Genomic DNA, 12,475 nt, shown 5'->3' with positions numbered 1-12,475 from the left:
CAGATTGATGGACTGCCCTGAAGTTAGCAAGTTGACCTCTCTCCTCTTCCACTGCTATCAGGCTGTCTGACCTGTAGGTTTATCTCTCTCTTCTATCACCAATATCAGACTGATTGACTGATTTGCATTTACCTCGTTTATCTCTCTCATCTATGAGCAATATCAGATGTAACTGACCTATAGTTACCAGATTTCTCTCTCTCCTCTTTCACAAATATCAGATTGACTGACCAATAGTTACCCTTTTTATCTCCTCCTTCACCAATATCAGGACTTACCTGCAGTTGCCACATTTATCTCCCTCCTCCATCATCAATATCAGACTGACTGACTTTAGTTAGAACGTTTATCTCTCTCTCACCAACATCAGACTAAATGATCCATAGTTCCCAGGTTTATTTCCTTCCTCTTCACCAATATCAGACCGACTGACCTGTAGTTACCAAGTTGTTCTATCTCCTCTTTCACCAATTTCAGACTGACTGACCTGTAGGTAGCCAGGTTTAGCTCCCTCCTTTATCATCAATATTAGACTGACTGACTGACCTGTAGTTACCAGGTTTATCTCCTTTCTCTTTCACTAATATCAAACTGACTGACCCGTAGTTACCAGGTTTATCTCTCTCTTCTATCACCAATATCAGACTGATTGACTGATCTGCATTTACCTCGTTTATCTCTCTCGTCTAGGACCGATATCAGATATACCTGACCTATAGTTACCAGGTTTATCTCTCTCCTCTTTCACAAATATCAGTCTGACTGACCTGTCATTAACAGGCTTATCTCTCTCCTCTATCACCAATTTCAGATTTATGGACCTGCAGTTACCAGGTTTATCTCTCTATCCTCTATCACCAATATCAGATTGACTCATGTCCAATTACCATTTTTTTCTCTCTCCTCCATCACCAATATCAGGCTGACTGACTTTAGTTAGAGCGTTTATCTCTCTCTCTTTCACCAACATCAGACTGAATGATCCATTGTTCCCAGGTTTATCTCCTTCCTCTTTGACCAATATCAGACTGACTGACTTGTAGTTACCAGGTTACCTCCCTCCTCTATCACCAATATCAGACTTACTGACCTGTAGTTAGCAGGTTTATCTCTCTACTTCATCACCAATATCAAACTGACTGACTGCACTGTAGTTAGCAGGTTTATCTCTCTCCTCTATCACTAATATCACACTGACTGACCTGTAGTTACCAAATTTATCTGTCTCCTCCTTTGCCAATATCAGATTGACTGACTGACCTGTAGTTACCAGGTTTATCTCTCTTCTCTTTCACCAATTTCAGGCTGACTGACTGATCTGAGGTAGCAGCTTTATCTCTCTCCTATATCACCATCATCAGACTGAATGAATTTAGTTGTACATTTATCTCTCTCTCTTTCACTAACATCAGACTGAATGATCCATAGTTACCAGGTTTCTCTCTCTCCTCTTTCACCGAGGTCAAACTGACAGACCTGTAGTTACCAAGTTTACCATCTTTCTCCTCTTTCGCCAATATCAGACTGACTGGTCTGTAGTTACCAGGTTCATCTCTCTCCTCTTTCACCAATACCAGACTGACTGACTGACCTGTAGTCACCAGGTTTGTCTCTCCTCTATCACCAATATAAGAATGACTGACCTGTAGTTACCAGGCTTATCTTTCTTCTCTTTCACCAATATCAGGCTGACTGACCTGTAGTTACCAACTTTTTCTCTTTCCTATTTCAACAATATCAGACTGACTGATCGATCTATAGTCATCAAGTTTATCGATCCCTTCGCCAATGTCAGTCTGACTGACCGGTAGTTACCAGGTTTGTCTGTCTCCTCCTCCACCAATATCAGATTGACTGACTCACCTGCAGTTACCTAGTTTATCTTTCTCATCTATCACCAATATCAGGCTAACTGACCTATAGTTACCAGGTTTAGCTCTCTCCCCTTTCACCAATATCAGATTGACTGACCGGTATTACTAGAGTTACCTGTTCTGTCGAAGAGCCATACAGACTAGAAACATTAACTTGTTCCTCGCTGCTGAGGCTGTCAGACCTGCTGAGTTTTTCCAGGTATTTTTAATTTTGTTCTGGATTTCCAGCATCCTCAGTTTTTTTGCTTTTACCTCTTTCCTCGTTCACCAATATCAGACTGACTGACCCACAGTTACCAGGTTTATCTCCCTCTTTTATCATCAATATCAGACTGACTGACTGACTTGTGGTTACCAGTTCATCTCCTTCCTGTTTCACCAATATCAGGCTGATTGGCCTGTAGTTGCCAGGTTTATCTCACTCTTCTATCACCAATATCAGACTGACTGACCTCTAGTTACCAGGTTTATCTCTCCACATTTTTTAAACGCGCAATTTGCAAACCTCCAGTCCTCTGGGATCACTTGCATATCACATGAGGATTATCAGATTTCTTTCACTTGTCATGGGGATGAGTGTGTTGCTGGCAAGGCCAGCACTTTTCCTCAACTGTTCTTGAGAATGATATTGTGGCTTGATCCTCTGCAATCCCTGCTTTTCATTTTCATCCAGACCCGGTGACCTTTCTACTTTTGAATGCTATTGTTTTCTTTCCTTGTATGGGGGTGTTGCTGGCAAAGTCAGCATCTATTGCTCAACTGCCAGCCTTCTAATTTCTCTGCCTCTCCTCCTTTACTCTGACATTAACTGCATCGTCTTCAGTGAAGACAGATTCAAGTTACTCATTTCGGACCTCAGTCTTTCACAGGAAGATATTTTTCCCTAACTAATCGCCATCACATTTGATTTTACTCCCCTTTTACTATTCATTTTTATAAAAGACTTTTGGATTTACTTTTATCAAGAATCTATTCTCAAACCCTCTTTGACCATCTTATTTCCTTTTGCAGTTCTCCACGTACCTCCTTTATTCAACTTGCTTCTCTTTATGAACCTGGCATTTATCATCAGCTGATTTTTTCTCTTTAATTTTACCCTTTATATCTTGGGTCATCCACAGACCTCCAGCTTTGCATGCCCTCCTTTCCTTCTCGTCTAATCTACTTCTGAATTATCTCTCCTCTAAAGGTCTTGCATTGCTCTTTTACTATTTTACATGCTTATTTTTGATTCCAATCCATTTGAACCAGGTCCCTTTTCAGCTTCCAGTGTCGATTTGTGTGTGATTATGCTCCTGTGAAGTCCCTCAAGATAGTTCCCTATATTAAAGATGTATTTTAAATCCAAGGTGCTGTTACTAATAGAAAACATAAAATGTTAGAACCACTCAGCAGCAAAGGCAGCATCTATGCAGAAAGAATCAAAGTTAGCAATTCAGGTTGATGACCTCTCATCAGAACAGTCAACAGGCTTGAAACATGAACTCTGATTCTCTCCACAGATGCAGCAATACCTGCTGAGCATTTCCAGCATTTTCTGAATTTATTTCAGATTTCCAAGGTTGTTTGTATTGGGTTATAACTTTGAGCTCCAGGGCAGTGCATCTGAGGTGTACGCCAAAGATGTGCTGGGAACCAACACCCCCGGCAAGTCGTCAGGTAAGGATTGCACGGCAATTGTCCGAGAAGTTCGAACTTCCTTTGGGCAATTGCCCTGCACTGGGAGCCATCTGAAAATGTGATTTAAATCGCAAACTTCAGTTGTAATATTCTTAGAGTAATAGTTACCCAGAAAAAGTTAGAAGAATGCAAACCACTTAACTTCTGGGTAACTATTGTACTGACCTCCCCCGGGCCCCCTCCCCCAATCCTCCTCACGTCTCACCCCACCACCACACTGCCCCCCCATGCAACTACCTCTAACCCTCCAATCCCCATGGGACTACCCCTCCCATGACTCCCCCAGTATCCCCTGGGGTTGGGCTGCCACCCCCGCCCCCCTCCCCACCCATCTGGGCCCGACGTGACTCCGCACCCTCACCCTTCCCAGGACCGGCCCGACCCTAGCCCCATCCCACCCCACCCTATCCCTCTCTGACCCGACCTCACCACACCACCCCTCCCCCCACCCCATCAGTATGGCCAGACCCAACCATACTTGGAAGAAACGAGCATACTAAGACACTAATGAACTGCATCAAACAGGAGCATCATATCTTCACCATAAAACAAAGAAAACTAGTTCAGAATCAAATACAAATGATTGTTTCCAACAGTAATTCCATAGCATACGAATATGTGGAAGATCTCAGACTTTTTTAAACACTCATCATGATGCAGACAGCACCATTCCAAAGAAATTGTAACACTTCATATCGTAACAGAAAATAACTTACTTGATCCTGTCTCCATCGGAAAGAGATTCCTGTTAAGAAAGCAGAGGTGTAGCAGTTAGAACAATTACACCCATCTAGGATTGACATAAATGTTCCAATTATTTAATGGAATCCACAACAGTTTCTCTTGGGATTCTCGAGTAAATAATGTGTTTCTGCATTCGTAATTATTCCACAGTCAGGTTGATCCCTCTGGACCAGTGCCTCTGAAGGCTGATCCCTCTGGACCAGTGCCTCTGGTTCTGAAGGCAGAGACCAGTGCCTCTGGTACAGGGTGATATTCCTGTTTGCTGCCAAAAGATAAGCTAGCTGGATGACTGAGCCTGACTTCCTCTCCCTCTTTGTTTATTCTGACTCCAATTTGATTGAGGAGAATGGATAGCAAACAAGCTTGTGATGCTGGCTGCACCAACTGGTAGACAGCGTGTTATCAGGCTTTATTAGTCCTTTAGTCAAAGCAACTGATTAATGGTGCTAAAGTTCTTTTTCTGTCCTGCATTTCATTGCCAGGCAATAACTGGAACAATATGCAGGCAGAGACTATGAGAAGATTTAACTGAATGTAGACATTTGGCACAGAGGAGTTCAATTACCAATTACAAAACTCCAAATCACTTGAACTCACTGGTCTGGACTAGACACCCACACCAATTATGCAGTCAAATCAGTGCAGAACTTGCAAGAAAGAAAACTGTCTTCATCTGCGCAACTCAATTTGGTTCTGGTTGGTGCAATATTTGAAAGCTGACTGGTAGTTATTGTGGGCAGAATTAGTAATGATTATTTACCTCGATTCCTATCATCAGATTAAACAGATTCACTCATCTCCAAGGCAGACAGGTCAAGTGATTTTTTCTAGAACCACTACTGTTTGAGATATACATTAATTACCTGAAGACACAGGGCACAATTTCACAATTTGCAGATGACTTGAAACTTGGAGTGTTGTAAACAGTGAGATGATTTGAAACTTGGAGTGTTGTAAACAGTGAGGAAGATAGTAATAGACTTCAAAAGACACAGAGGCTAATGTAATGGGTGGCAGATGAAATTTAATGCAGACAATTGTTGGATGATGTCAGAAGAATGAGGAGCATCAGCACATGTTAAATGGTGCAACAAATTGTATTTGTAATAGGACCTTTAATGTAATAAAACAAATATTATCAAGCAACATTTGAAACCAAACCACACAAGGCAAATTTTTGAAAAAGAATTTGTTCATAGGATATGGGTGTCGCTGCCTAGGCCAGCATTTATTGCCCATCCCAAAATACCCTTGTTCAGAGGGCATTTGGGGATGTTTAAGAGCCAACCACATTGCTGCGGGTCTGGAGTCACATGAAGGCCAGACCAGGTAAGGACGGCAGATTTCCTTCCCTAAAGGACATTAGTGAAATGGTGGTTTTTTACGACAATCAGCAATGGTTTTGTGGGTATCATCAGACTTTTAATTCCAGACTTTTACTGAATTCAAATTTCACCATTTGACGTAGTGGGGTTCAAACTCGGGTTCCCAGAGCATGACCCTGGGTCTCTGGAATACTAGTGCAGTGACACTACCACTATGCCACCGCCTCCCCCAATTATTTGGGCCAGAAGCCTGGTCATAGAGGTAGGCTTATTTTAAGGGGTATCTGAAAGGAGGAAAGAAAGACAGAAAGTTGGAGAGGTTTGGGGGAGGAATTTCAGAGCTTAGGACTTAGGCAACTGAACCAATGGTGGAGTGACTGAAATTGGGGATGATATAGAGGCCAGAATTGATGAGGGCACTTATTTCTGAGGGCTGTGAGGCTGAAGAGGATTAGACAGGAAGGGGGTATCAAACCACAGAAAGATTTGAAAACATGGATGAGAAGTTTAAAATCAAGATTTTCCTTGACTGGGAGCCAATGTGGGTCATCAAGGATAGGGTTAATAGGGGAACTGGACTTTGAGAGAGTTAGGACACAGGCTGCAGGGTTTGGATGAATGCACATTTACAGGGGGTAGAATGGGAGACACCAACTTGGAGTGCATTGGGATAGTCGGGTCTAAGGGTGACAAAGGCATAAATGAGAGATGCAGCAACAGATAAGTTGAGGCAGGGACAGAGTTAGGTGATGAGGTGCAAATAGGCAATATTAGTGATGGAATGAATATGTTGTTGGAAGTTCATATTGGGGTCAAGTATGATACCACGATTATGAACAGACTGCTTTAATCTTAGACAGTTACCAGAGGGAAGCCGTAGCTAGGGAGAACGGGGGTTGAAAACAATGCCTTCAGTCTTTGCAATATTAAATTGGAGGACATTTCTGCTCATCTAGAACTTGATGTCAGATAAGCAATCTGATAGTTTAGCAAAAGTGGAGTCTTCGAGAGAGATGTTGTGATGAGGTTGAGCTGGGTGTCATCACATGAAAACGAACACTGTGGTTTCAGGTGCTATCACTGAATGGCAGCATATAAATGACAAATATGAAGGGGGAGGGGGTCAAGGTTAGAACGTTGTAGGACACCAAAGGTAAATGTGTGGAGGGAAGAAGAGAAGCCAATGCAAGCAACTTTCTATCTATGGTCAGATAAATAAAAATGGAACAAGATGAGAGCAGTCCACCCAGCTGGGCAATAGTGGAGAGGCATCGGAGGAGCATGGTGTGACTAACCATGTCAAAGGCTGCAGAAAGGTCAAGGAGGACGAGAAGGGCAAGTTTAACTTTGTCACAGTCACATTTGCACATCATTTGTGATTTTGATAAGGGCCTTTTCAGTTCTGTGTGGCAGGGGTGGAAACTTGTTTGGAGGGATTCAAACATAGAATTCCAGGGAAAGTGTAGAGGATACAATGCATTCAAGGACTTTGGAGAGGGAAGGGAGATTGGAGATAGGATGGTAGTTTGGGTGGATCATTGGATCAAAAGTTGGTCTTTTTTGAAGGGAGAAGCATTGATGGCAGTTTTAAAGGAGGGAGGAACAACACCTGAAGAGGAAGAACTGTTAACGTCAAAGAAGGTGGAAACTAGGAGGGGAAGTTGGGTAGTCACCAGGTTCGTGGGAGAATAGGGTCCAGTGGTAATGACCTGCAACTTGCTACTTACGAGAGAGATGGAAGTGGAACTGATTAAAGATTTCAAAAGGAAATTGAATGGGCACTTGAGGGAAATAAACTTGCAGGGTTACAGGGATAGAACAGGGGAATGGGACTGACTCTTGTTGCACAGAGAGCTGGCACAAGTCGATGGGCTAGGTGACCTCCTTTGCTACCATCATGACTCTCTAATCTATGACTCTTAGATAAGAAATTGTAAAGGTAAGAAGTAATTTGTGGGAGTAGTTTATTGGATCCCTAACAGTAGTTACACTTTAGAACAGAGCATACAGGAAGAAAGGTACCAGAATAACCAGGAATAACTTCAGTCTATATGTAGGTTGGGAAAATCAGATTGGCAAAGATGGCCTAGGAAATGGGTTCATAGTATGTCTTCGGGACAGTTTCTCAGAGCAGTACTTTCTAGTACGAACCAGGGAGCAAGCTCTCCTAGACCTGGTAATGTGCAATGTGACAGGATTAATCAATAACCTCGTGGTTATGACGTCAGCCGAGAGTCTAGACGGCTGTGTTGCCTGCCTAGTGCCATGTTTCAGGACATTTGCTCAGGGCTGAAGAGGAACTTACAGTGGGAGGGGGAGAATCTAGTTGTCTTGGTCCATGTAGGTACCAATGATATAGGTAGAACTAGGAAAGAGGCTTTGCATAGAGAGCATGAGGAGCTAGGCACTAAATTAAAAAGCAGAATCTCAAAGGTTATAACCTCTGGGTTATTCCCTAAGCCACGTGCAAATTAGCATAGGGTACAGGAAATTAGAGAGATGAGTATGTGGCTCAAAGACTGGTGGGTGAAGTGATTCCGGTTTGTGGGGCACTGGCACCAGTACTAGGGAAAGTGGAAGCTGTACTGCTGGGGTGGTATACACCTTAACCGGGGACCTGTGTACTAGCGAGCTGCGTAACTAGGGCAGTAAAGAGGGTTTTAAACTAAATATTAAGGGCAAGGGATCAAGTTTGGGAAGATGTGGTAAATCAAAGAGTAGAGAGAAAGGTATCAATATGGGAAATGATAAACAGTCTGTGGCAAGAAGGGACAGAGAGAACAGGGAATACAAATCTAAGAGCAAATTAGCAGGTAAGGCTAGAGGTTCCAAAAATAATAAAAGGACAAAACTGAAGGCTCTGTGTCTGAAGTGCACGTAGCATTCGAAAGAAAACAGATAAACTGATAATGCAAATAAAAATAAATAAGCAGGATCTGATAGCCATTAAAGAGACATGGCTGCAGGGTGACATAGGTTGGGACCTGAATATTGAAGTGTACAGGACATTTAGGAAGGACAGGAAGCTAGAAAAGGGGACAGGGGTGGCTCTGATGGCATTAGCACATTAGAGAGGAATGGCCTAAGTTCATGAAATCAGGATGTAGAAATGGTTTGGCAAGAGATGAGAGATGATTAAGGCAAGAAGTCACTTGTGGGAGTGGTGCAGAGGCTTCCTAACAGTACCCACTGTGCTGGGATGGGGTAGAAAAGAAAAAATAATGGGAGTTTATTAGAGGTACGGCGAGATTCATAGGGGATTTTAACCTGCATATAGACTGAGAAAATCAGATGGGAAAAGGTAGCTTAGATAAGGAATTCATAGAAGATTTTCAGGATAGTTTCTTAGAACAGCATGTTCTAGCACCAACCAGACAGCAGGCTATACTAGACCTAGTGTTGTGCAATGAGATAGGATTAATTAATGACCTCATAGCGAAGGTGCCCTAAGGTAGCAGCGATTATAATACGAGCACTTGGCACATCATAACATTCAAGGTTATGGGCCAAGTGCTGGTAAATGGGATTAGGTAGGTAGGTCACGTGTTTCTCACGTGTTGGTGCAGACTCATTGGGCCGAATGGCCTCTTCTGCACTGTGATTCTGATTGATTGAATTTTACATTCAGTTTGAGGGAGAGAAGAGTGGGTCTAAGACTAGTATTTTAAACTTAAATAAAGGCAATTATGAGGGCATGAAAGCACAACGAGCTAAAGTGAACTGACAAATTAGGATAAGGGATAGGTCAATGGAGGTGCAGTGGCAGCCAGTTAAGGCGGTATTTCAGAATAGACAGAATAGATACATTCCAACGAGAAAGAAAAATTCAAAAGGGGAGGACCCACCATCTGTGGTTAACTAAAAAAGTTAAAGATAGTATCAAACTTAAAGAAAAAGCAGGAAAGACAGGTGATAAGTCAGATAACTGGACCGAATAAAAAAAACAGCAAAAAATGACTAATCTTTCTTTCCTTACCAATCTTTTAGAGAATGAGAGAAAGCTAGCTAGAAGTATAAAGACGGATACTAAGAGTTTCTATAGATATTTTTAAAAAGAGTTAACCAAGTGAATGTTGGTCAAGAGGAAGTGAGTCTGGGGAACTAATATTGGAAAATAAGGAGGGCAGATGAATTGAACCAGTATTTTGTATCGGTCTTCGCTATAGAGGATGCAAGTAACAAGGGAGGCGGTGGCATAGTGATATTGGCACTGGACTGATAATTCAGAAGACAGCAGATGGTAGAATTTGAATTCAATGAAAATCTGTCATAAAAACCCATCCGGTTCACTGTTGTCCTTGAGGGAAGGAAATCTGCTCAACTTACCTGGTCTGGCCTACATGAGAGTCCAGACCCACAGCAATGTGGTTAACTCTTAAATACCCTCTGAACAAGGGCAATTAGGGATGGGCAATAAATGCTGATCTAGCCAGTGATGCCCGAACCCATGAACAAATAAAAAAAAAATCCCAGAAATAGCTGCAATTCAGGAAATGCAAGGAGGAACTCAGGAGAATTACAATCACCAAGGAAGTGGTACTGAGCAAACTTGGAAGTTTGGTTGCTATGGGCTGACAATGCCCGGGTCCTGATGGACTTCATCCTCGGGTCTTAAAACAAGTGGCTAGTGAGACAGTTGGTGCATTGGTCTCAATTTTTCAAAATTCCCTAGATTCGGGTAAGGATCCATTTGATTGGAAAATAGCAAATGTAACTCCTGTATTCAAAAAGGGAGGATGACAGAAAGCAGGAAACTATAGACCAGTTAGCTTAACATCTGTCATAGGGAAAAGGTTAGAAGCTATTATTAGAGACGTTATAGCAGGGCAGGTACAGCAAGTGATTAGGGAAGCTAACAGAATGTTATCACTTATTGCGAGAGGAATTGAATACAAAAGTAGGGATGTTATGTTTCAGTTGTACAGGGCATTGGTGGGACCACATCTAGAGTACCGTGAACAGTATCGGTCACTTTATTTATGGAAGGAAGTAAATGCATTAGCAGTTCAGAGAAGGTTTACTAAACTAATACCGGGAATGGGCATGTTGTCCTATGATGAAAGGCTAGGCTTGTATCCACTGGAGTTTAGAAGAGCAAGAGGCAGCTTGATTGAAACATAGAAGATCCTGAGCTGTCTTGACAGGGTGGATGTGGAGAGGATATTTCCTCTTGTAGGGGAATCTAGTACTAGGGGCCACAGTTTAAAAATAAAGGGTCATCCATTCAGGACAGAGGTGAGGAGAAATGTTTTCACTCAGAGGGTCATGAGTCTTTGGAACTCTTCCTGAAAAGACGGTAGAAACAGAGCCTTCAAATATTTTTTGAGGCAGAGCTAGATAGATTCTTGATAAGCAAAGAGGTGAAAGGCTATCGGGGGTAGGCAGGAATGTGGGGTTGAGATTACAATCAGAGCTTATTGAATAGCGGAGCAGACCCGAGGGGCCAAGTGGCTTATTCCTGCTCCTAATTCGTATTTTCATATGTTGGTAAAGGAGCCTCTGGATGATAGCAATAATAACACAATAGAATTTCATGTTCAGTTTGAAATGGAGAAGTGTGGATCCATAACTAGCATTTTAAACTTACATAAAGGTAACTATGAGAATACGAAGGCAGAGTTGGCTAAGGTGAACTGGGAAATTAGGTTAAAAGATAGCACTCAGGAACAGAGTGCTTACCCTTGTCCTGCTATTATCACATTCTGCTTTCTTACCATAATACCGCCATCAGCACCTCCTTTAGCCTGTATCACTACCATTAACACTCCCTTTCCACTTTTGTTCATGACATCTTTGTCAATCTCTCCCTTGCCCCCACCTATCGCTGGCCTTCTATCCAGCTTCACCTGCTCCACCCCCCTTAAACAGTATAAATTTGAACACATTTTTACTTCTCTTTATCTCTGAAGAGTCATACAGGCTCGAAACGTTAAAACTGTTTTTCTCTCCACAGGTGCTTTTAGACCTGCTGAGTTTTTCCAGCATTTTCTGTTTTTATTTCAGATTTCCAGCATCTGCAGCATTTTGCTTTTATCAAAGTATCTGGGTCTTCGAATTCATTTAAGGCACAGTTAGACTGATTTTTATTACGCAAGAGAGTCAAGGGCTATAGGGGCAGACAAATATCAGATCAGCCATGTTCCTATAAGGGAGAGAGGGGGTGGGTCTCATGGACATGATGAACTCAGGGGGCATGAGTGAACTGGCAAAGAAACTAGAAAGATACAAGTTGAGGACTAGGGTAGCAAGGAGCCTTAGAGGAGGGGAGGTGGTATTGTCATTGGACTAGTAATCCAGAGACCCAGGGTAATGCTCTCAGGACCTGGGTTCGAATCCCAGCATGACAGATGGTGAAGTTTGAATTCAATAAAAATCTGGAATTAAAAGATAATCTAATGATGATGACCATGAAACCACTGTTGATTGTTGTAAAAACCCATCTGGTTCACTAATGTCCCTTTAGGGAAAGAAATCTGCCATCCTTACCCGGTCTGGCCTACATGTGACTCCAGACCCACAGTAAGGTGGTTGACACTTAAATGCCCTTTGAAACAGCCTAGCAAGCCACTCAGTTGTATCAAATTGCTAAAAACAAGTCAATTAGAAATGAAACCAGACAGAGCACCAGGCATTGATGTAGGAACTTGAAACGACAATGGCAAACTGAGCCCTGTCGACCCTGTAAAGTCCTCCTTACTAATAGCTGGGGGCTTGCACCAAAATTGGGAGAGCTGTCTCATAGACTAGTCAAGCAACAGCCTGACATAGTCATACTCAGAGAATCATACTTTAAAGATCATGCCCCAGACACCACCATCACCATCCCTGGGTATGTCCATCAGGACAGACCCA

General features: G+C 42.5%; 1 protein-coding gene across 4 annotated transcripts in view; it reads right to left on the bottom strand.

Annotated features, from left to right (window-relative positions):
* tjap1 (tight junction associated protein 1 (peripheral)) overlaps nt 1-12,475 on the bottom strand; it is a 443,700-nt gene that overhangs the window by 257,725 nt on the left and 173,500 nt on the right. For all 4 annotated transcript variants that reach the window (XM_041188727.1, XM_041188728.1, XM_041188731.1 and 1 more), the window contains one exon: nt 4,271-4,299. In XM_041188727.1, coding sequence (XP_041044661.1) covers nt 4,271-4,299 — 29 coding nt within the window. The remainder of the gene's footprint in view (nt 1-4,270; nt 4,300-12,475) is intronic.

The sequence above is a fragment of the Carcharodon carcharias genome, chromosome 5 (assembly GCF_017639515.1).
Source record: "Carcharodon carcharias isolate sCarCar2 chromosome 5, sCarCar2.pri, whole genome shotgun sequence".
Classification (NCBI taxonomy): domain Eukaryota; kingdom Metazoa; phylum Chordata; class Chondrichthyes; order Lamniformes; family Lamnidae; genus Carcharodon; species Carcharodon carcharias.
Note: the sequence above shows the minus strand (reverse complement) of the source record. Positions and strands in the feature narration are given on the sequence as shown.